We start from the raw sequence: 25064 nt of genomic DNA on the forward strand, positions 1-25064 counted from the left end.
TTCAGTGATCTCAGGAGTCTTGGATCCTGTCACTTGTAAAGGGTTTCTTTATAACTGTGGTATATAGACTTGTGATTTTATTTTAACAGGAATCAGTCACAAATAAGTATATGTATTTCTCAATGCAGTCTACCCTCAGCTGATTGGATAGTGCCTCTCCACTTGGGGAAGGGTAGACCCTACCTCTTCAGCCCACCAATTAAATAAGTCTTATTGAGCAGTCTCAGAGAGCATTTAGTTTTTGTTCTCAATACTTGCCTCAATTTGTACTTACATACTGGTATGATTCTTTAGGTTGTGTGCGTGTGTGTCTGAATGGTAGGGAAGGAACCAGTGTGTGTGTGTGTGTGTGTGTGTGTGTGTGTGTGTATGTGTGTGTGTAAGAGAGAGAGACAGAGACAGAGACAGAGAGGGGGAGGGAGGGAAGGAACCAGGATCTCACAAGTACTGCCTTAGAATTGTATTAGAATACTCTTAAACTCATTGAAGGCTGGGACTCATTGATTTGCCTAATTTATATCCCCAATGCATCATAGTGCCTGCATCTTAGAATCTAGGGCTAAAGCATGAGCAATGCACACAGTGGGAGTGAAGCAAGACAGGATAGAAGAGGGAAAAAAACTCCCTGTTTTTGATTGTTCTTTGTCTGTTGAAGCATACAGTCCACAAAATATAGCCATCATATAGATTTCTCCCTCAGAGAACAAATACCATATTTTTGTGAAAGAACAAATTAACATTTCTGTAATATACTTCTTGCCTTATATCTTAGGTGGTAAACTTTTATAGCAAAATCTAAACAGTCACAGACTTTTGTTTCTGTATTCTTATGTTTTATTGGTATATATTAACTATACACAGTTATACTGTGTATAACTATACTGGTCTCATACCGTCTTCATTTGTATTCCATCAGAATGTCTTTTGGTCATCCTCACTCCACACTGCCCTTTTGTCCCACTCTCCATAATCGCCTTCCTCTTCCAAACTAATCTCCCCTTTGCTTTCATGTTTTTATTTTTATTAATAACCCAGTGAGTTTCCTTAGAGCTGCTTACAGGAGCACAGGCACTTTACCAGAGAAAAATGATTTCCTTCTATTAACCATGAGCTTCTTGTGGGTGTTCGCAGGCTTGGAACATCTTGTTTCCTTTTGGTGGTGTGGGGCATCACATCCAGGGCTGTGTGTGTGGGAAGCACACACTCCATACCACGGAGCTATATCCCCAGCTCCAGTGTAAAACCTTTCAATGTATGATATCAGCCTCTCATACTGAACACCTAAGTCTAAATATATAAAATGAGCATTACTGGAATCCAGAAAGTTTTAGATGGGAAACTCCTGTCTAAGTAGTTCAGTCCAAATCCACTCAGCATTAAGACATTCTTTTCTTTTGCTTAGCAATTATGGTTGGAAGGTTTTGTTGTCTTTGTTGTTCTTAAACAGTATAAGAAACTGTGGTCTTTACTCATCTTAGGTGACATCCCTTTGAAACTTCTTGCTTCTCAGTGTTGGGGAATACTATATTCTGAAACTGTCTCTTCCATTCTGAGAGAACTTTCGCCGGACCTCACAGTATTAAAGTATAATGATACACTTTAAGCTCACTTAAGGCTTAGGACTGCTGTCCTATTGTGTGCTCAGCCTGGTTAACCTGCCTTGAAGGGAAGAGTGTAACAGCCAACCTTCCTTGCCTTGGGTTTCCCTAAGCTAATGCATAGATATGATCTTAAGTTTTGTACTCTTCCTTGCCCCTGACCCACAGTAATCCACGAGTGTTCTGCTAATCATTTGCAGGAAATATCAAATAAGCCCAAAATTTCTCATGTATGAATATCTACTGTAAATATTGAACATAAGATACTGCTAGTGCTTGATAAACAGGGGTGCTTGTAATACTTGTTATTTTGGTCAGTTGGAGTCAGTGACTTAATCCCTTGGAAACTCTGTTAAAGACTTTTGTACAGTGTCCCTCATCCCTTCCCCATGTGATGCTTTCTGCGCTGTTCAGTAAATACAGAGTGAGGCCCTTTGTTTGGAACACTCACATTCTCTCACAGATCCAACACAACACAGACACGCAGGGACAAACAGACATGGGGACAAAGTCACAAGACAGCCTTCAGGCAGGCACAGATCCAGACTCCTACAACAGATGACAGGCTGATGGGAGGCACAGGGAGACGAAAGTAGAGAATTTCGGTCTGGGTTTGCTGGTGGTCCAGTGACACCACAGGGAGGTGCCTTGATTTCTTCAGTGCGGCCTTGATACATTAGTGGTGACTGGGTTTATTGCTGATGTGTTCTAACCAACTGCAGTCATCAAGATACAGACTTAATGAGTCCTGTACATCTTTAAGACTTGTTTTATTATTTCCATTTCATTGGTATGTGTCTGTGTATAGGCGTGTGCCCGAGAGTGAAGGTGCTCGCAGAGGCCAGAGACATCTGCTGGAGGGAGGGTTAGCGGAGGGTGAATTGCCTGTAAAGCCTTGTCTGGGGGTTCCACACCTCTGACCTCTGCTTGCACCTGCACTCGTGTGCAGATACACACATAAAACAAGTGGCTCAGCACTGGCTGCTCTTCTAGAGGACCTGAGTTCAATTCCCAGCACCCACATGGCAGCTCATACCTGCCTGTTACTGCAGTCTAAAGGCTTCTGACACCCTCACACAGGCACACATGCAGGCAAAACACCAATGCACATAAAATTAAAGATAAATAAATTATAAAAACATAAATCTGTTTTTAAAAATAGAGTTGGTGTACAAAATGCCAATACCTCCACCAGCCATCCTCGAAGAGGGAAGTAATTAGACACCGAGGAAAACTAACTTAGCAGTGTGTGTACACCTAAGTGATGTTTTGGGGAGGGAGGGGGCAATAAATGCATTTTCTAGAGCTCGCAGGCAGCCTACCCACTGCTGTTTCTTCTCTAAACAGTTTCAGTCATAGAACTAGACAGTCTGCCACTCCACCTTAAACTAGCTCATTTCTGAAAGCATCACTTAATATTATGTTTATTTTTTGATTTTTTTTTTTTTCAAATGAGAAAAGCAAAGCACAGAGCTCTCGAGCCCTCCGGACAGCTTTCCCATCGAGCTACCTGGCCTCACAGGTCGTGGCCACCTTGCTGTATGGGGATGCTATTCATAAGCACTTGTGTTCCCTACCCTCTCTCCCTTGAGACCGGGACTCAATTTGTGCTCCATAACCACACTGGCCTTGAGCTTACTGTATAGTCCAAGTTGGTCCCAAACTCCCTCCTCCTTCGTTTTCCCAGTGGTGGCTTACAGGCATGAGCTGCCCCAACCCACACATACCGCTTTGCTCCCACATACTGATGGCCTCCCACACAGTTGTTCTACCCCTCGACTGTATTCCCAACCTAGTCAGCACTGTTTGAACAAATGAACAAACTAATAAAAACATAATGATGCCCTTTGAACTTTAATAGGTCCTTTGTTGAACTTTCATTTCTTTCTGTTTTTGTTTTTGTTTGTTTGGTTGGTTTTTGAGACCGGGTTTCTCTGTATAGCCCTGACTGTCCTGGAACTCACGCTACAGACCAGGCTGGCCTTGAACTCACAAAGATCCACCTGCCTCTGCCTCCCAAGTGCTGGGATTAAAGCCATGCACCACCACTGCCTGGCTAAATTTTAATTTCTAAGTCAAAGAATTGTTTGCCATAAATAGTGCCGCTCTGTCTAGAGAGTGACTGTGAAGTCCCGTGCATGGGAGTACTTTGAGGCATCTGCGTGGCGAGGGTAAGATGGGGGCTTTCCTTCTTTAAAGTAACCTACTGGAAAGTGAACACAAGCAAAATGAACTGTTAAGTCTGAATTGCTGATCACATGGAGGCCTCCTAATGTTTTGTATTTAAATTGTATTGTTTTGTTTTGTTTTTTACTTATAGGAGAAGCTGTTATCTAGATCTCTTCAGAGGGGTGAAGATCTACAGTTTGACCAGGTACTGTCATTGGGGGGAACACTCTTTCTTTGGGGAATTGCGTTTGTTCTAATAATCTAGCTTGCACGTGTCCAGCATTGAAAAAGTCTTTTGTCCTGTGTAGTGATCCTGTTTATTCCTAAATGGTAGTTAGGTTCTCCCAAAATTGAGCAATGAACTGGCTTGACTTTTGTTTCCTTAGCCCATCAAGACATTTTGCTTTTCAGTGTTGATGTTTTTAACATGCCTTTAAAAGTCTTCCCAGGGAACTAACTAAATCCTTCCAGCTCATCTTATGGACTAGTGTGTCTCTACTATTTGTTTCTTTCTTGGAGACAGAGTCTCACTGTCTAGACCCGACTGGCCTTGAACTCTATGATTGATGGTCTCTGCTTTTCAAATGCAGAGATTAAAAGATAATGTTCCACCAATCCTAGTCCAGGGATCTATAATTTTTACATTATGCTACCTTATATTTTAACAATAATTTAACATTACCTTTTAATCTTTAACATATTTTCACATGTCATGGTTCTTGGAAACCTATATTTAGAATTTCAGTATCTAAAGTCTGTTCTTTTATTAATTCTGTCCCTTTGCTGACACATCTTTGTACCATATTCATTTTATTACATGTTGATTATGTATGATAACATCTGGTGTCGCCAATATTCATGGACCCTTTATTCAAAACCCGTCTCTACTGATTCATTGGTGTTATAATGGTGAGCATGGCTGCCTTCCAAAATAATGTGTCTAGGAAAAGGAAGTGAACACTCAGATTTGATCAACTGATCAGATAAAGCAGACTTTTAGGACTGCTGGCTGGGACTTGCCAAAATTTTGTGCTGCTGGATCCGACCACAGTTTTTCTGAACTTCATCACCAAGAGAGGGCTCTACAATAGAGCACTGGCGTTTCCAACCCGTTCTCTATTCCATATGCCCTGAGTGAGTAGATGCTGGCCTACAGAGAAACTCCACACAGGAAGGGAACGCCTAGTTACTCAGTCCTTTTGGGGCTTCCTCCACTACAGAATTAGGGAGAACATTAGCATCTGGCTTCCTCAGTGAGCGCGTAACCAGCGTGTGAACTCTAACAGTAAAGTTTTCTGGGTTTTGTTTTTTGTTTTTAATGTAAATGGTCATTAAAGTCTGCAAATGGTTTGCTAACAGGAACAATGTTGTGTGCGATCTGAACTGGTTTAGTGTGTTTAGCCGAACAGGTGCTGTTTCGTTCTTCTTTCTTAGATACTAAATGAAGTTTTGTTTGAGCCACACTGCTCAGTTTAGCAAAATGTAATTTTCTTAAAGCACATGAAACAATAGGATTAAGATCTTGTTTTGACAAGAATTTCCAATATTACAAAACATATCCAATTGTAGTAATCCATAGATTACATAGATTACTATATACTGTATACAAACAGAATCCAACGGAAGTTAGAAATCATGAAGAAGCTTACAGGGCCTCAGTAACAAAAAAGTGGCCGTTGAATTAAGTAAACTATGCCATCCTTTTCTCCTTTCCTGTATCAACTTTATTTTTGAAGTGTATAAAGAACACTAAACACCAGGGAATTGATTTGAATTTTAGAGCTATCACTTTCTCTTCATTAAAAGACTTCTATGGCCACAGGACTGAAGGAGCTCTAGACTACTCTTCTGCGGCTCGCTTAGATAAATCGACAGTGGTTCATGGAGCATGCTTGACTATGTGCTCATTTTAAAATGTTAGTTTTTGAGGCAGTGGGTAGAATCGGATATAGAAATGCCTTGGAATCCTCAATGACACGTGACCAGGGGGCTACTCATTTTACCTAGTCTAGGAAAGTTGGGTTTAGTCAAGGGAGAAGCCAACGACATTTCCCTCGAATTTGGTGTTACTCAGTTTTCTGTGCTGTGACAAAGGACCTGAGGTAATGACTTGGATGGAAGAAAGGCTGGTATCAGAGGTTGCAGTTCATGGCCACGTGATCCTGTTGCGTCCTGCCTGTGAAGGCACAGTGTATCCTGTAGTAGCTTGTGTATATCCTGTAGATGGCTCAGAGGTAAAGAGACAAACAGGAAGGGGCTACAATCCCACCATTCCCTTCAAGAGCCTGCCCCCACGTGGTTCATTTCCTGCCATTTCCCATACCTGCCTGAGCCGGGCACTAACCCTTTGATACCCAAACCATCAAGGGAAATTGCAGATACAAACCAGGGCATTCAGAGAGCATCAGAGACACGCCACATTCTAGCAGGCCCCACACTCTACACACTGTCATGGCATCCATTCATGTGTCGTACTCACGAGAATTTGTTCTTGCCGTGGCTCTGCTGTGTTATTTTGTGGATATCAGAATAATTAGAGTTCTTCCGTGTCACTGTAGTACATGCTAAGATGAAGCCTTTTCCACCATCCTCATGCAATGTAATCTTCTTTATCTCCAAATCTCCTCAGCCAGAAACTGTAATGTTTTGGAGTCTTGTTCATATAAGCATTGACAGGCTGGTGGGGCAGGAGCAGAAATGCTTTGAAGAAGGTGTGGGTAGAATGCTTATGAAAGGAAGCCGTGGTTCACCCGTGTACTTGGCTGCTCTCCAGGGACAGCCACAAGTGTAACCAGGGGCATAGCAGACATGCATGATCTTACACACATGTGTAAAGTGGCATGTGGCTGCCGGAGGATCGCAAGCTACTGAACTAAACTGGATGGTTTGGGATAAAGTTAAATTGTGGTAAAGCTGAAGCTGAATTTCATTTCATTACATGGCCAAAGCTCATCCTTTAACTCTGTGACCCATTTCATTTAAGTTCCGGTCTCCATGCGTGTCCAGGTGGTGGTTTGTGGAGCTGGGCGGTTGCTGGGGCTGCTGCCTTCTGTTGTGGAGCTGGGCGGGTGCTGCCCGCTGCCGCCTTCTGTTGCTATACCTGGCTCTACCTTGCCTTTCAGTTGATAAGCTCCATGACCTCTGTAGCCGAGCACTGTCTCCCTTCCTTACTCCGAACCTTGTTTGACTGGTACCGACGCCAGAACGGAACTGAAGATGAATCCTACGAGTACCGGCCTAGGTCTAGCACGAAGTCTAAGGGGTAAGTGGTTTGTTGAACTTCACTGTACCTGGACTTGAGACACTTGCGGCGGAGGGATTGATAGTGTTATCAAGCGGAGATTGTGTCATGTGGCTGCTGAGCATGGATTACTTTAGTTAGAAACAGTATAGGTTGAGTTTACGCCCGTGTGTGTGGCAATAAGAATGAAGGTGAGCCATGCTTAAACTTTAATCATCTGTTGTATCCGATGGAGGCTTGGGGTATCCCCACCAAGATAGTCAGACAGACGGAGATCTCAGGAGAGCCATCCCAGAATTCAGTGGAGCTTGTAAAGACAGTTAAGGTGTGGTGCCAACTTTGAGAAAGCCCAGCTTGTTTGTTTGTAAAGGGAAGCACTGCCATACAGTAAGAACGAAAGAATTGATACCCAAAGAGCTTGTCTCCTGTCTCCAAACTTCCCAAAGGATCTTGGGTTACATAGAACATCTGCATTCGGGTGACTGTTGGTGGCTTAGTACTATACTTTGCTGTGTGTCCCATGTAAAGATTTGCCTTAGGTGTGTGAGAAAGCTGCCCCACATTGTGTTTTCATTTAGAAAAGTTAGCGCTTTTGCTTAGTTCATAACAACAATAACAACAAAATGATGTGGGATTCCCCTCTGCCTGCTGTGAATACCATTGGTTAATAAAGAAGCTGTCTTGGGCCTGCACAGGGAATAGAGGTAGGTGGGGAAAACTGGACTGAATGCTGGGAGAAAGAAGGAGGAGTTAGAGAGAAGCCATGTAACCCCACCAGAGAAAGATGCCAGAACTTTAGCCGATAAGCCACAGCCATGTGGCGATACCCAGATTAATGGAGGATGGGTTCAATTAAGATGTAAGAGTTAGCCGATAAGAAGCTAGAGCTAATGGGCCAAGCAGTGATTTAAATAATGTAGTTTCTGTGTAATTATTTCTGGGGTCTAAGCTGCTGGGTGGTCAGGAAACAAGCAAATGGCCCTCCAATAACAACAAAAAGCTCTCAATGAAATGTGAAGCCCTACTTGGTTTTCTGATGAAACTTAAAGTATTTTTCTTCTTGCCAATTCTCCCATTGGGACAAATTCTAGTAGATAGGACAGTGAAGTACATATATAAACAGGCAATGTGAAAAAATTATAGAACATGTCATCTGTGTAGTTTTTGAAGCAAAGTCCCCATTGCATTTGGCGCTGGGAATAAACTCCTGTCCCCCACAGGCCACAGACACACTCACTCACACACACTTGGGCTAAGGAGGAATGCAGTAAACAGCGTGAACCAACCACTACACAGGAGTCACTTTAGAACCTGGAGGCTCCATGCGGTTCTCATGTTGGCTTGTTGTTTCAGGGACGAGCAGCATCGTGAGAGAGATTATCTCCTAGAGCGGCGGGACCTAGCTGTAGACTTCATCTTTTGTTTAGTTTTGGTTGAAGTTCTAAAGCAGGTAAGTGCCTTTGTATCTCAAAAGTCTGAATCTCCCACTGTCTGCTGTGCCTCTGTGTTTCACAGTCTTCATTTAGGACGTTATCACCGACTCCAGCCCACGCAGTCACCAGATCATCTAACTTAATTACGTGTCTTTCCGTTGCCTGGGCTTGCTTGCTCTGTGCCTATCTGTCCCTGTTCCTTTTACCTCTGTATGCCATCCAAGATGCAGGATCATATTAGCAAGGATAAGCTAAATAGGCCTTTTAGCTCTAAGTACTGTCTGCCCCTGATCCCACTACTTAATCTCTTTTTTCTCCCACTTAATTTCCATGAGGTGGAAGTAAAAAAAAAAATAATGCGAGACATGTCATTTGTTAAATATTAATAAAGGTGTGCATACAAATATACTTGTATTTATTTGACAGTTATCTTTATTTTTAAAGTTTGTAGCCTTTAAGACATTATATGTTATTAAAGGATCATCCGTGTATTTCTAGCTGTGGACTGTGGTTGGAGAAGAAAAGAGAATACATTTGGAGTATGATGTCTTTGGCTAGGACTTTCATTTTTGTTACTTTGGATGGGAAGTAAAAGAGTAACAAATGCCAAATCTAAAAGTAACATGCAGTCTACTTTGATTTAGTTAACGTAATATATACTTGGATTATAGGATTATTTGTGCTTTGTGTTTCTTTTACATTGTTTATGAACAGGCAGCTATTTGAGAGCTGGAAATCTGAAAATAAAAAGCATAACACATACATAAAAAGATGAATGAATTCATCAGCAGTCAAAGTCACCTTACACATTTAGTCGAAGTATTTATTTTGTAAGGTGTTTTTGTTTGTTTGTTTGTTTGTTTTTGGTGTTGTTGTTTTAGTGGATCAGGGAATCAGATTTCCTCTGTGTGACTGCGCTAACAGGCCAGGTTTGGTTTCTCTGATCTCTGAGTGTGGCCCGGATGCCATGATGCTAAAGCCAAAGTAACTGGGGCAGAACAGCCACAGAGAGAAAGGGCCCTGGTGAACTTGACTGCCCCTCCGTGCTGAGGGCTAGCATCACTTCTGTGCAGGTCTGTGGGCCTGCAGTGTGTCTGCCCCCTTCCTACTCTCTGCCGTGCACCTTTGGCTCAACCCCGAGCTTAGGTGAGTGGGAGGGCGGTGGCCGTACACTCTTCTCTTCATGCAGTGTGCTGGACTTCCCTCCAGGATCCCAGTGTCTCTGGGATCCTGCCCCACGATAGCTTTTCTCCTTTGCATGTGACTTGTGGGTTGGTTTCTGTCTTGTTGCCATTGTTTTGTTTTGTTTTTCCAACCAAAAAATCACCTGTACTTGCACTGACTTCAGAACTCCAACCCACAAAGCAACCTGTGGTGTGCATTGAAGGGGTGGGTACCTTCTCCCGCCCTCATCCTGCGCTCTCCCTCTGTTTTCTCAGAGTCCCAAGTCTCCTGTCTCAGCCTCTGTAATCCACACAGCTCTTCTAACACAGGACATCCTTGGCAGCAAGAAACACAGGCCTTTTCGAAGTCTTGCTAGTTGGCTCATTTTTCAAGATCACTGCACAAGGCCTTGCTGACTCATAACTCGCGGGACTCGAGCGTGAGACAACAATGTGTCGCCTCTGATAATGACTCGGTTTCTGGTGCCCTTCCCTCATCCTTGACCATCACCTCACACCAGCGTTCAGTCATACCCAGGCAGAGATAAGCCAGTCGCTGAGGACTTAGGCTCACGACTTCTGAAACTCTTTGTAGAGATTCTCCACGAAAAGGCAGAGTTCTTTTTGTCTTAAATTAGTTTCTCTAAACCTATAGAAAACAAAATAACAGTCAATAGAAGTTTCTCATTTCCTGTGTCACAGTGACGTAGAGCTTCATAAATCCCAGAGTAACTGAGTTGCTATGTCCTGAATTCACTAGCGCTTTTCTGCTTTGTTGTCACCGGAAGTGGTACTTGGGGTACCAAAGTATCGGTACACTGGGCTCAGTGTTGAAGAGTAGTCACTGCTCACATGGCTTAGTCTTCGACCTTATAGCATAAATTATCTGTCCCTGGGTACCAGTTATATGGTCACTACTATCCATGTTTTGAACTCTGTGCCATGCATGAAGGATTCTGTAATCTTTGTGCCAGCTGATCGCTGTCATTGTTGGGAGGTGGCCAAGGCACATACTGTCTGTCTTGTCTGCTGGGGACTCAGGCTAAGTTGTTTTCCACTAGCCCTTTGTCCTCTGTGTGAAAGGATGCGCACAATAGACTTCTGTTGCATCGTGAGAACTGAATTCCGTAGTACTTGGTGGATGGGAGATTCCCAGGCAGGGCCCTCTGCTGTCTGCACGTTACAGAAAAGCCCTCAGTTGTCGTGATGTGGTGATGACTATTGGGTCGTTCTTTTGTCTTAAAATTTGCAAGTTTGCTTTTAATTGTATGTTTGTAAAAATCAGTGCTGTGACATTAGGTAAATTTTCAAATTAATGTTTTAATCATAACAACTTGGTATGAAAGTAATTTAAAAATGAAATTAAATATTAATATTTTACCATGGGAGAAAAACTAACTGAAGATCAAAAAAATACATTCAATAAAAAGTAAGGAGGAGGACTGGGTAGATAACTCAGTGGGTAAATTGCCTGCTGTGTTACCATGAGGACCTGAGTTCAATCCCCAACATTCATCTAAAAACTGAGTATGGGGTGAGTACCTATAACCCCCTCACTGGGGATATGATACAGGAGAATCCTTGGAGCTCACTGACCTGTCAATCTAATAGAATTGTTGCATCCAACTCACTGAGGGACCTGTCTGAACAAGTCGGTTGGAGAAGTGATGGAGAAGGCTTTCTCAGCCTCAGCCCCCGCCCCTACCCCCACCCCCACCCCGCACTGGCACACAGGCAGGTGCGCTCACCCTCACTCATACACCATATGCACACACCACACAATAATAATAATTAAAAATAACGTAGAGACACCCTGACTTTCACATCCAAGCTCCATGTACACATACATTCAGAAGAACGGTGGGTGGCTAAGGCCAGCTGTAGGCTTTAGTGTTGTAACCTGGGGCTTTAGGGTGCCCGATAGAATCATGTTTCACCAGCACATAGGCATTTAGAGGCTTCAGAATGCTTTGGGTTTTATACCGAGTTTTCGTTGTTAACTGAGACTTTGAGGCCATGAGCAGGGTGAGAAACCCTTCCGTGGAGGGGTTTTCATCTGTGAGTGGATACTGAGCATTTTCAGGTGCATGGCAGTGCGGGATATACCCGGGGAAGGCCCAAGGCATTCTGGGGAAGGTAGGTGGGAGGGGCTTGCTCTCCTTCTGCTGTGCTCAGCGCACAATATGTCACTGTGAGGGTACGAATATGGTCACCTTCAGGAGTGAGCACACACACACACACACACACACCCCGTGACTCACCAGCGCTCCTGTCCAATGTGATTTTGTGATAAGATGCAATAAGAAGATAAAATTTCGTGAGGTGGTCACTAGAATAAACCGCAGGTATTGTGTGGTGCACACCGCGTTTACCCTTCTGGAATGTTCGAGTAGAACAAAAACTGCAACTAATGCCGCAACAACCGTTAGATGTGAAAACCTTGAAAATATTACCCTACAGAAGTAGACTTCTTTCTATCTGAGCTGATAGATCCTGCTCCATATTTTGGCCATTCAGTTAAAGCGATTTTCACTCTTGAAATAAGGAATTAGAGATGGTTGTGACCATGTTTAATATTGGAAGTAAAGTCTTAGAGTTCCCGTCTCCTGCCGTAAATTTCCTTTATCTCTTCTTCCTGCATCCAGCTTTCTTTTCTGGCTGTGAGTCTGAGCAGACCAGAGAGATGTTCTGTCCTCATCGGTTTCCTTGCTTAGGTACATTGGTGTGTGTAGTTTAGAACCTAGGGACATAGAATGTTTTAGAGAAAAGCCAACCCCAGAAATTTATCTTCCTCATGTATAGAGCGCAAATACCTACCTGGTAAGCCTGTTGTAAGTGGTGTGAACAATGTCCACAAAACTGTGAGACACTTCCGCAATGGGTACGTTTAAAATGCTGAGTGTGGTGGTCTTAACGTAGGGTAATAGTGAACACTGAGCAGCCAGGTGCTGTCCTGGCTGAGGTGGGGAGAACGCTGGAGTCTCCAGAGCTAAAACAGAGTAGTTGGAAGAAGTCATGGGTTTAAGGCACTTTGCATTTCACACCAGACTTTACTGTGAGGAAATCGGTGTGGGGAAACCAGAACACAGTTTACCACGTGAAGTACCTGTTCCCCACAAATTAAGCCACTCTGAAGGTAGAGTCACATGATTTTGAGGCTACAGACACCTGGGCCTGGCCTACATGGCGAGCACTGTGAGTGGTGAGTTGCATTTTGGGAGCTGAACTGCCCGTTCAAGCGCATCTTGTGTTTGAGGTTTGACACCACCTCATGGCAGATGTTTGCTCCACTTAGATAATGGGGTTAGTGGCCTGACTGACCGAAACTTACAGGACAGAGCAGCGATTCCAATGATGTCCTTGTTCCCTTGGGTGCTCTGCTATATGCTGTTGACCCAGTGCAGGAATATTGGTCTGGGGAATAACAGAGTCATGCCATCTACGTCCGCGAAGTTTGGCCCTGTTACCTTTCCTTCCCCTTGACTTGGCTTCCAGTGCCTCCAGCCTCTACTCATCCCTCCATCTGCATTTCCAGACGGTAACTTCAGAGAAAGGTGGCCAAGGGTGAGCGGACAGGGCGACACTCCCTTTGTAACACCCCAAAGTGCATTCTCTCGGGACTGGAGAACAGGGGTGTGCACTGCATGTGCGCCAGAGAGGAAGCAGTTTGTCTAGCAAGTAGAAGCAGCTCAGGTTTAAATAGTGCCACTTCGTGCCATCCTGCCAGCATAACGGCCTCTGCCGGGGCAGCAGTGACCGTAGAGACTTAAACTCGGGTCTGTAGACTGTTGTCATTCCTTCTTAGGAGGAGGCTCTGGAAGTGTCATTGGGCCCTCACCTGTGGTCCCAGCCACTCCCGCTGACACCTCCCAGCCAGCTGTCTATAGTTCTGCCACAGCTGCCTGTTGCCTTGTAGTTCTGAGAAGTCCTAGACTATGCAGAAAGCAGAAATGCTCTTATGTGGACATCATCACCCAAGTTCACCTTACTGGTATATAGGTATTGTCAAAGATTTTAGAGAAGTCTGCAGCCTCTGTGGTTTTGTTTCTCGTCACATTGGACCTCAGGTTTCTGGAATTGAGTAAGTCATAATTCTGCTTAAGAGATACAGTTATCATTGATGTCTTTTGTGGCTGGCTGTGTTTGTTGGTTTTAAATGTTTACATGTGACTCTACTGCTGAATTTGACAACTATGATTTAAACCTAATTACTTGGATTTTAAGTTCATTCTTTGCTAGTCTCCTGCCTTGCTATTCTACTAATTTTTATAATAGTTTCTTAATTTTATATGAATTTCAATATTAGTGGGTTTTTTTATTTTGAACCTTGTTTTAAAATAATATTAGTTATTATCATCTAGTACTTATTTTTTCACTCATAATTGGTTCCTATGATCAGCCAGTGAAATGTAACCCTTACTATTTTCTTAGGCACATAACTGTTACTGTGGGAAATGGGAAAGTAGGCTAAAGAGGTAGCCCGTGGTAAGACTCTCACTGCTCTTGGAGAAGGCAGACCCAAGCTTGATCCCAGCGTTCATGTTGGGTGCTCACAATTGCCTGTGACTCCAGCTCCTAGGGACCCAACACTGCTGACTTCCATGGGCACCTACACTCGCATGCACAGACCCCCTACATAGAACTAAAAGAATATATAAATATATAAATCTTTTTCCAAATCAGAAAAAGCGCTTTGTCCTGCTTATAGTTTCAATACCTAGAGACTTACAAAGTAAATTGACAAGAGAGCGACTGACAGGTCAAGGGATTTACTGTATCTGCATACGGAGGCCTTTATAAGATAGAAGTACGTGTGGAAAGAAGGATTAGACCCAGAAGTTTGTATACTATTTTGACAGAGAGTATTAACTTATCACTTTAACGTATTTTGGACTTGTAGAGGCAGCGCATTATGGGGAGGTGATTACAGGAGAGGACACCTGGTAGCTAACAGTGGCTTAGTCAGACATTTTTATGCTGCCCTATCTCGTACTGACCTCCTGTCTCCAGGAATAATGGCTGGTGTCCTCCTGGTTCAAAGGCCTTCAGGCCTCCATCAGGGTGAAGTCCTCCAGAAAGTGAAACTCACTCCTGACTGTAGACAGCTCGGAAGAGAGAGCTTCACATCTGTCGTCTCTTACCTGCACCTCACAAAGCCTCTTGTGGGTAATGTGCAGTGATCCCTTCGCTTGATCACGCGCTGCGTGGAAAGTGCCACGCACCACGCACCACACCAGTGTATAGGTGTACAGCCTCGCTTACTTATGTTACCTTTGCAGCTCACTGTTTTCAGACTTAGTGTTCCCGTCAGGTATAAAATAGTAGCTTGTGCATTTTCCGTCTTCATTACTTAAAATACGTGCATTGCCTTAGGAATAGCTCGTTGATAGCATTGAAGTTGCTGAGACTGTGTTACTTACGCCTTCCTGACATGATGCTTCTCTTTAAATTCCAGATTCCTGTTCACCCTGTGCCCGACCCCTTAGTTCACGAGGTTCTAAACCTAGCTTTTAAGCACTTTAAGCACAAGGAAGGGTAAGTATTAACTACTGCAGTTGTTGCTTTCCTTCCACACTTCAGACTCAGGCTGTTTAAGTAAAGTTTGAAATCCCTCCTCATTACTTCTGGTTCTGGCTGTCTCCTGGTTACTGTGTTGTCTTCGCTGGCCTTGAACTCTCAATCCTTTTGCCTTCTCCTGAGGCTGGAATGACAGACATCCCTTACCATGCCCGGATCTCACGTTTGAATCCTATAAAGAGTTCAACAGTTATCTCCCAATTATTTTTAGTCTTCCAAATGTAGGAAAAAGTAGTTCATATCCCTGTGGGTTGGATTTGTAAGAATCAGAATGTTAAATTTCATGGCAAATTACAATGTATACAGAAGAAAATTCCTGTAGTTTTTGTCCTGTAAGCAAGTTTTCAGTGAAGGTGTCTCTAAACTCTGAGAACGAATTTTATTACTGATCGATTCTTCTTCTCCTTTCTGGTTTTGTTTTTGTTTTTCACTTTGCTTTTGTGACAGGTTTTCACTCTATAGCCCAGGCTGGTCCAGAACTTGCTATGTTGCTCATGTTAGCTTCACACTGCTTGTCATCCTCCTGCCTCTGCTTTCCAGGTCCTGGGAGTCCAAGTGTGAGCCACTACACCTGCCTTGCTGATGAGGAATTTTAAGTGTCTCGAGAGAAAACATCTAATAAAACACTGTGTTCATTCTTGTTTTAGATATTCAGGAACCAACACTGGGAACGTTCATGTCATTGCGGATTTGTACGCCGAGGTGATTGGCGTTCTTGCCCAGTCAAAGTAAGCCTCAGAACCCATTGTCCGTGCTGGACTTTAGAAAGATGTGTTCCAGCCTTGCTGACTGCGCCATAGAGACCCCAAGCAAGGCCCATTCCTCGACTACACAGCTTGCACTTATTTGGTTATTTTTGTGTGTGTGTTCATCTTGAGTCAAGTCAGAAGTTGTCCAGGAGAGTCAGGACATTGCTTCAACCCCATTTTTAAAGAATTCTATGAGAAATGTTTTCAAAGAGTGTTCACCTAGAGCTGTGGGCAGAGCTAATTAATTTTATTGTTTCCCGTCGAGAGCTTGTATTCCTTAGCCTGCACGGAAGTGAATACTAATCATCTTGTTCTAATATGAAATGGTTTTCAGTATCAGGGATCAATACCAAGTAAGGAAAGATAAACAATGCCGGATTGCTCCAGTGCAAGCTTGGCTCTGTAGGAGGTCCACTCATGGGGCTTTCCTGAGCTGTCTCCTGGGGACTGTAACATGTCTTTAGGATCTGGGGTTGAAATGTGTTAGGAGACTATCAGTTTGCCTGTATCTGGATGGACCTGGAAGAGTCATTGGCCCTGAACTCCCCACAAGGCAATCACTGTAATTCTCAAGCAGGCTTGCTTCTCTTCAGTGCTCCCCAGTTTGCACTTTAACATTCAGTACTGTATATTATGTAGTACACTTTAATATTTTTTTATTCCGGGGACCCTTTGTGTAGCTCATGCCATAAGACTTAGAGCATAGTTTGAGTGTTTCAATTGATCAAGCCTCCCAAAATAGCACCTTAAAGTCCATTTAGCCAACTACATTCTTTAACTCAGGTGTATGGACACAAAATCCTAGGTAAAAGCAGCCATATATTTTTCTTTACATCGTAATTCATGGGATTTTTTTAAAAAAAATAAAATGTGTCTTAGTCTTAGAAGCATCAATCAGATATTCCAATCCAGTCTAATATAATAACAAGCTAGATGCTGGAGAGTGCTAAGTTATATGACCACGTTAACTCTGTGTGGTAGGAAAAGGGAGGCTAAATGACTGGGAAGTTTGTGGTAAGAGAAAGAAATACAGCACCATCGAGCAGCGCTGTGGGCGGCATTCCCTCTCATGTGTGTGAGGAGCCTGGAGGCAAAGCACAAGAGACTCAAAGCACCAAGGGGCGGGGCGCATGTCCACTAAGGAGGGAGGAGGGAGCTGGACAAAGGCTTGGTGTTGGGTCTTGTCTAGAACATTTCATTGATTGTAGCGATTTCAGTTCAGTCTTTGATGGTCCCTGAGGATTTTAGGGTTTTGTTATTATTGCTCTTTTCTTGAGACAAGTCTCCCCATCATAGCCTACGTTGGCCTGGGACTTGCTTTGGTGCCCAGAATGGCCTCAGACTCTTATCAGGCCTCCTGTCCCAGCCTCCAATTCCATCCAGGCACCAGAGTGCCTGACTTTAGATACTTCTTAAACAGTAGCCGAAGAAATGCTAATCACAACGATTGGATCGTTGGTTTGAATTCAGGATCATGCTCCCATGTTTCTTGGGCCTTCACACAGGGAGACCAGCACCCTTTCTCTGTGTCTCTGCACATGAGATACGATTTTCAGGTCTAATGAATACCCTACAATTGATTGGTTGTGTCTTTGAATTAATTTGTAGTTCCTGATCCATTCCCCATGTAGCTGTCATAAGAAACTTAGAAAGGGGCTTTAACATTTGAAGACAATCTTATGTTTGCGGTGATGGGTTTTGAGGATGTTATTTGGTGTTATTTCATTGTTAATAATAATAGCAGTGGTGCTATATCAATGACTCAAGAAAATATCCTCTATGGTTTCTCCTTTCGGAGCTCCTGACTTTAAAATAAACCCAGAATGCGCTAACACAACACATATTCTACTAGTGTGTTTTTCTGGTCATTCTGATGAAGGCAGAGAAAGGAGGTGCCCTTCGAGGCGGATGGCCTTTGATTTCACCTTAGAGGTCATATGAGAAGCTAGTGTTTTTAGTTCTGGTCAGATGATGTTTCTGTGTGTATTAAAGGTTTCAGGCTGTCAGGAAGAAGTTCGTGACCGAGTTAAAAGAGCTACGGCAAAAGGAACAGAGTCCACACGTGGTTCAGAGCGTCATCAGCTTGATAATGGGGATGAAGTTTTTCCGAGTGAAGATGTACCCTGTGGAAGATTTCGAAGCATCGTTTCAGTTCATGCAGGTGACCTCATCCTCAGGGCTGGCAGCTGCAGTTAGCCAACACTGGCTGTTCTTCTTCCTGTAATGCTGTTGTTACTGGGTTGTTTTTTTCCCCCCTCTTTAATTCTACGTGAGATAACTCTCCTTGGTGTGGAGCGACTGTCTTAACTTCAGGCTGTCTTGCCCTCAGCTTTGTGATAAAATAAGCAAGTGTTCAGGAAAATGTGATATTGCGAATTCTTGAACCTCTTGCCAATCTAAACTTCCCTTTTTTCCCTTCAAGGAATGCGCTCAGTATTTCTTAGAAGTAAAAGATAAGGATATAAAACATGCGCTTGCTGGTTTATTTGTGGAGATTCTTATCCCCGTAGCTGCTGTAAGTATATACGCATGTCTTCATACATGTGTCTTCGGCATATAAAAACCGTACTTCCCTCTCTTTCCTAAAAACTCTTGCAAGTCCATGAGCCCATGCCACCCTCACTCGTCCCATGTGTTCCCTACTCCCTGGAGGTCCATTTGTTATGTTGACCAGCATTGATTACTATAGTCGTAGTTACTGTAGACGATGGTGCAAATCTAGCCTCCTTTTGTCTTGGTGAGATATGGTGCCAATTGCCTTTTATTCAGATTTCACTCCACTTAGAATTTTAGTGAGGATATTTATTTCCAAGCGGAGAAATTCCACTGCTGGCTTTCTCCTTTCCGTGTTGTCTGGCAGCCCGTGTGTTTTCATGAATTGCCCGACGTGCTCATGCACTGCGTCTGGAGCATGCTCAGGAGAGGCGGGCTGTCAGAAGATGGTTGCCGTTTAAAAAGAAGCTGAGAAATTGGAATATCAGTGACAGCACCTGGCACAGCCCTTATAACTGCCTTTGCTATTAAATCAATGCTAAATAAGGAATGGGTTTGTTTGGTTTTTGAAAATGGATACAAATAAAAGCCATGAATTAAAGGTTTGCAGATGACACCATCAGCCTGATCGTTATTCATCCTGGTATTTAGTCCCGTGAACTGGATCCACTTTATTATCAGACAAGGCTATCTTTATTTAAAAAACAAACAAACAAACAACCAAGTCAGTCTTCTCCTGTGATCTGTTATCACAGTGACTTTCCCCTGAGTCCATTTGCTCTCTTAAGTATGTGGTAGCGCCTCTCCATGGGAACTTTGTGGGGACATACCTCAGTCCATAACACCAGTGCTATGTAAAAGTGATGTCTTGTTCCTGGAACATTTTACGTCTCTGATGACCTCCTTCCCCTCTTCACCTGTCTTCGTTCCTTCCTTGTCTCCTGTTTGCTGTGTGTCAGGGACTCTACTGTGCATTAGAAAATAGAGACACCAGTAAGCTAGGAAAGATTCTGTATGATTCTCGAGCTTCTTCCTGGCATGCAAACAGAATAAACTTGGATGTAGCATATGTAAGATGTCATGTTATGGCAGGCACTGTGAAGAACTTGCGTGGGCGCACAGAAGGGAAGATTGGCTAAGGGTAGGGGAGTTGAACTCTTAAATAGAGTAGATTATGTAAGTACCATCTTGAGAGTGTCGATGACAACCGAGCAAACACGAAGGGCGTAAGGAAGAAGGATGTGTTCTGTCTGGGGAAGGAGCAACCCATGCCAGGAAGATGCTATGGCTTGTCCCATCTCCCAGGGGCAAAGCCTTAGGAACCAAGCCTGGAAGGGTTCAGCTTAGATCTCACTCCCGATAGAGTTCATCCAAAAGGCCCCTCTGAGTCCTCACGGGGACACAGATGGCTGTCATCCCCACACCTCTTGTCTGCTTGCTTTCCTTCTCATCTTGTTCCTGCAAACCGCTGACCAGGTTTGCTTTATTAACATAACATTTGGTGCAGAAGACTCCTCTGCAAATCTCAGTGAATCATTAACTCTCTTCAGACAATGCAGAGCGTTCTCAGGAAGCTGCGTTGTTGGTTGTCGTTTACTGGTAGTAACCGGTTCTCTCTGTTTGTTTTCTCGCTCTCTCCAGGCTGTTAAAAATGAAGTCAATGTCCCCTGTTTGAAAAATTTTGTGGAGATGCTGTACCAGACTACGTTTGAACTCAGTTCCAGGAAGAAGCACTCGCTGGTACCCAGAGTGTTTTAAACCTCCATGTGTTTTGTAGCAAATGGTTTATGATTCCTGCAGAGATTGAAGAGACGTGTAAAACGTGAAATTGCAGGGCACCCAGAGTGTAGGACAGGGAAGACGGCACACGTGTTCTCTCCCGTTCCATTTTAGATTTTCCACTTTTTATTTTTAAAGGAAAAAAAAGTTGCCAGGCGTATCGCGGCACACGGCTTTAATCCCAGCACTTGGGAGGCCGAGGCAGGAGAATCTCTGTGAGTTTGAAGCCAGTCTGGTCTACACGGCAAGTTCCAGGATAGCCAGGGCTAATTAGAGAAACCCTGTAAGAAAGAGAGGGAGGGTGGAGAAGAGAGAGAAAGAGAGAGTTTATTGAGTAACCAGTAAGAAACCTGGAGTACTGCCTACCAGGTGGCCTTCTCTCTTTTACTGCCTTTGTGTTTAATGGCTTCTTCAGACTTCCTGCTCAGTGTTTACCTGTCTTGACAGGTGCTTTAAATTTTATATTACTATATGTTGAATATAGTTTCATATTTATATTATATTAAACCATACATTCTTTTATTTCATACCATAAACCTGTATTTGAAAGCATCGTTTTTTAAGAACTACCCCTGTATAATTTCATCACTTCTGTTCGGAAACTGAAGGCAACCCGGCCACTTCACACGACTTCTCTGCAGTTAGGGAAAAGTGTGGAGAAGTGGTCAATATTGACCGTCTACATTTGTATGAAATAAGCATGACTCTTGCTTGTGCCAGACGTTGCCCTAAATGCTTTGCGTTCTTTGGCAAACGTTAAGCCTCTTGTCTCAGTAGGGCTTTCGTGATTCCTGCTTCTCCCTTCACGTGTTTGGAAAATAAGCCGCCGTAGCCTTGTGTTCATCTAGAGTTAGCTGAAACTCAAATGCCAGTTTGACCTTTGGTCTGTCCAGAACCCAATAATGGGGAAGGGATGGGACATTCCAGGAGTAAGGAAGAACTTGTCCTAACTCGGGAGACACTTGCTATTGAATTGGTCTCGTGGAATGGGACATTTCTTGTTCCTTGTCTGTCTATGACATGATGTTTCGTATTGAAAATGGGGAAGCTGAGTAAAAAGTCTCTAATTTTTTTCTTTGAGAGTGTAAATGAAGCTGTCATTCATGAGTCCCGCAGCTTTCTGTGAAGATATTAATTCTCTTCTCCCTGTCTCTCACAGGCTTTGTACCCACTAATTACCTGTCTTCTCTGTGTCAGTCAGAAACAGTTTTTTTTAAATAACTGGCATATTTTCCTACAAAACTGTTTGTCACATTTAAAGGTAAGACACTCTCACACCCCTGCCCTGTGGACACTGCCTGAGCTGAGCTGTGTTCATCTCTCTGTACCCACTGAACAGTAAATAGCAAACACTTCCGTTTCCCATGGTGCATTTGAATAATATATTTGTGATGGACTGTACTTCTGTAGGGAATCAGATGGAAATTAATAAATTTTTCACTTGATTCATATTCATGCAGAATTGTGTATTTTCAAGGATCATTGCATTGCCTTAGATGTAGTGGTATTTACTTACAAATACAGTTACCAGGAATTACGAATGAACTATTATTTAATCTCACAAAACCTTCTCTGCATACTTACTTTGTCTTTTGTTTTAAGAAAGTTCAGTAATGTTGGCTCAAGCCTAGGTCACTGGCAAAAGCCTTGATGGTAAACTGTCCCTCAAAACCATTCTGCTACAGTAAGTGTGTGCAGGCAGATCTGAACCCGGGTACCAGGTCCTCAGTGTAAGCTCCTGACGCTGTTCTGACCTAACACCGTCTGGCATGTCCGTGTGAGAGAGTCTGTAGCCAGGGCTCCTCCGCTGGCCTCATCCTCACTTCCTCTTCGGCTAGGCACACAATTAATGTCTGACACTAGAAGAGTGACGAGCTTCACCTGAATATGAATTCACAACTGTCGTATGAATGCAGTTTGATGAGGCGCCTCAAATGTTTGCTTACAAGTCAGAGAAGTGTAATCGAGGTGGTCCATCCCTTCCTGTTCTTTGTCTAAGTCACACTGGATACTGAAAACCCGAAGTCTTGACAGTAGTAAAACCAGGGCTCAGATAGGTTAAATGAAGGTCTCAGGCCGAGTGAACAACGGGACTCTTTCAACCTTCACTGTTTGACTTTCTAGTAAGGTATATGAAGGATGTACGTGTTCAAAAACAGTTTGTGACTGTTTCTCCCTCTTACACATGCATTCGGTTGTATTCTTAGACTAGATCAAGTTGGTCAGACTCTTGGGTCTCACACCCAGGAAAGAAACACTGTCAGTTACTTACAAGGCAATTGTTCCTGTCCTTATTTTGATCATTCACACGGAGATAGGCACTAAGGGGGAACGTGCCATTTTCTGAGTCGACTCACTTTCTTCTGAAAGGTTTTTAAGATGTGCTTTTAGTGTTTCCAGGAGAATGCGCTGCTCCATGACAGTTCATACCTTTCTGTTGCTTTGTTGAAGTTTCTTTATACCTTCGTTTCCACCTAACATACTTACAATATTTTCACAGCACCTTAACTCCGCCCCCCCATTTTTTTTTCTTTTTTTGTCTTGAGGCTTTCATTTAAAATGCTGTTTCCTTTGAACCCTTACCTCCTGTTTACTGGTTCTGGCATATTGTCCATTTATGTGAATGGCTGTATCAATCTGCCAGGCTAACGGAGATAAGAGCCACGCAGCATAGCATGACTATTTGGATGACAGTTGTCTTGGCCATTAACCCTTAACCTACTTTAAGGCTCTATTCAGCAGAAATTGTGTGACTTGGGCTCCCACTCATTAAACTTCCAATACTGTGGCTACTGTGCTTAGCTGTGGAAGGAGTTTGAAACATTCTAAGAAATGTTATCTAGTTATGTGCCATAATAAGTTATATTTTATTTCTCTTATTTATTGGAAAATTAAATCAAAGGCCTTTTCTAATCAATTACCCAATGCAAGTAATCTCTTGATTAAAAAAAAAATCCATCTAAATTTTTTTCACTTAATTGCCACCACTTCTTAGAATTCCTTTTTCTAATATTTACTGGATGCTAGGTGATTGTATCTTGTCATTTCCACTATAACCGAGGCAGAAAGAGGACAAATGGCCTGTGTGTATGTAGCCAGTAGTGATAGAGATGGCTTTACATCCACAGTCATCCAGTTTTATAATGCGTGCTGCTTCCGGTCTGCCATACTGTCCTAGAATGTACTCAGAGGGATGCTGAGGTTTTAAGGAAGCATGTTGGCTTAGTTCTGGGGTATTAAGAGACATTATGCTTCAGAGTCATTAGTATAGTGAATTTTCCAGGCACTTAAGAGCTATTATGCAGCCTCAGAAAAAGAAAGTACTGTACCGGGTTGAGGAGAGGACTCAGGCAAAAGTGTTGCAGCGTAAGGACCCAGACGAGGATTCTCAGGACCCATATTGATGTTGAATGCCCTATAACCCAACCCTTGGAAGGTAGAGAGATGGGACTGATCACCAGGACAAACTAGCCACCTAGACTGGACCAGAACAGCGGCTTCATTAACTGAGAGACCCTGCCTGTCCATTGGGTAACGTGGAAAGTGGTGGAGGAGGACTCCAGAAGACAGCCACAACCCTGCACACACCCAGTCGTGCCCACACAACCCACTCATGCCCACACACCCACTCATGCCCACACACATGTGCCCTCCACAAGCGGACAGTCTCCCAGAGACCCGCAAAAGAGCCTGTTCATGATAGCATGGCAAGTTTTTAGTTTGGTGGTCACAGTGGAGTGCGGGCTCCATCACAATAAATGTGCTCCCCACGTAGGAGAGATCCTGCTTCGTTTCCACTGAACAGTTCAGTTTTAAATTTTTGTCTCTTAACAAGAATATGGTAAATATGGTTCAAAATCAGTTTAGGTCCAGTTGGTTTGTGAATACCATCTTTAAAGTTTCTGTAAACTTACTAAGAGACAGGCCAAATAAAAACAGCACAGTGATCTGCCCCCAGTCATCTTTATGTAGCTTTTTCATTTGAACTTAACCAGTGGGCCGTTGGGAGAAAAAGGCGGTAATGAGACATTTTAGTTCCCTCCTAGCTTGAGTGGCGTAGGCCTGCTCCAGAACACCCAGACTTTGGGATTGTTTTTTGTTTTCGTTTTGTTTTGTTATTTTGGTTTTTTTTTTTTTCTTAGCATTTCTGGCCACTGCCTTGGAAATGTCAAATTTCTTCTAAATAGAGACCTTGGTGAGGAGCTGTCGTTGTTTTGTGCTTATTTTCACCTAACATGCATGTGCTGCATCTCATGTTCATGTTTGCTGTCTCACGTTGCTTTATTTAGATGCCATCTAACAACAGTATCAGAAAACAAATAGAAACACTGCAGGTGAGTTGTGTTGGCGTCACCAAGTAAAGTATCGCTTTCTTCCCTCTAAGAGCGGCCTTTGTTCTTGCCCCTTTGCCCCTTGTTGCATTGCATGTCTGAAGGATTTACCCCAACCCACTTGTACCATGTGTGGAAGCCACGCACACAGAGGGTGCCCTCTCCCGAAGGTCTGCTCTTAACTGCAGCCCCAGGATGTAGTATAGAGATGGGGGAGGGGTGGAGATTGGTTCAGGGAGGTCACAGGTTTTTACTACAGTGTTTTAGTACTTACATCATCCACCTGTTCTAAACGAAGATGTTAAAAGAATATAGTCCAGTGAAATTAAGGAGATAATAGCCTGGGTTTTCCATATGGTCTTGATGAATGGGTTTTTAAATTGTTATCTTATTGGTTTAGGTTTTCTAACAAGGCAGTTTTTTAAGTTCATGTTAGAGAAAGAGGAATACGCATATTGACGTGGTTTCTGTAGAGATCATGGTTGACTGGTGTGTCTAAACTTTGTAGGATGTTAAGGTCCTTCGACTTCT

The 25064-nt window shown here is 43.3% G+C and overlaps 1 protein-coding gene across 10 annotated transcripts in view; it reads left to right on the top strand.

Moving 5' to 3' along the window:
- The window catches only part of Fryl (FRY like transcription coactivator), a 237554-nt gene that overhangs the window by 122357 nt on the left and 90133 nt on the right, over positions 1–25064 (top strand). For 7 of the 10 annotated variants that reach the window (XM_087908964.1, XM_087908963.1, XM_087908958.1 and 4 more), the window contains 10 exons: positions 3919–3972; positions 6890–7029; positions 8362–8458; positions 15060–15139; positions 15829–15909; positions 17923–18091; positions 18353–18445; positions 20065–20163; positions 21362–21463; positions 24492–24536. In XM_087908964.1, coding sequence (XP_087765090.1) covers positions 3919–3972; positions 6890–7029; positions 8362–8458; positions 15060–15139; positions 15829–15909; positions 17923–18091; positions 18353–18445; positions 20065–20163; positions 21362–21463; positions 24492–24536 — 960 coding nt within the window. The remainder of the gene's footprint in view (positions 1–3918; positions 3973–6889; positions 7030–8361; positions 8459–15059; positions 15140–15828; positions 15910–17922; positions 18092–18352; positions 18446–20064; positions 20164–21361; positions 21464–24491; positions 24537–25064) is intronic. The other 3 variants (XM_087908965.1, XM_087908961.1, XM_087908962.1) reach the window with 1 other exon arrangement.

The sequence above is a fragment of the Myodes glareolus genome, chromosome 8, assembly GCF_982192425.1.
Source record: "Myodes glareolus chromosome 8, mMyoGla1.1, whole genome shotgun sequence".
NCBI classification, from domain to species: Eukaryota; Metazoa; Chordata; class Mammalia; order Rodentia; family Cricetidae; genus Myodes; species Myodes glareolus.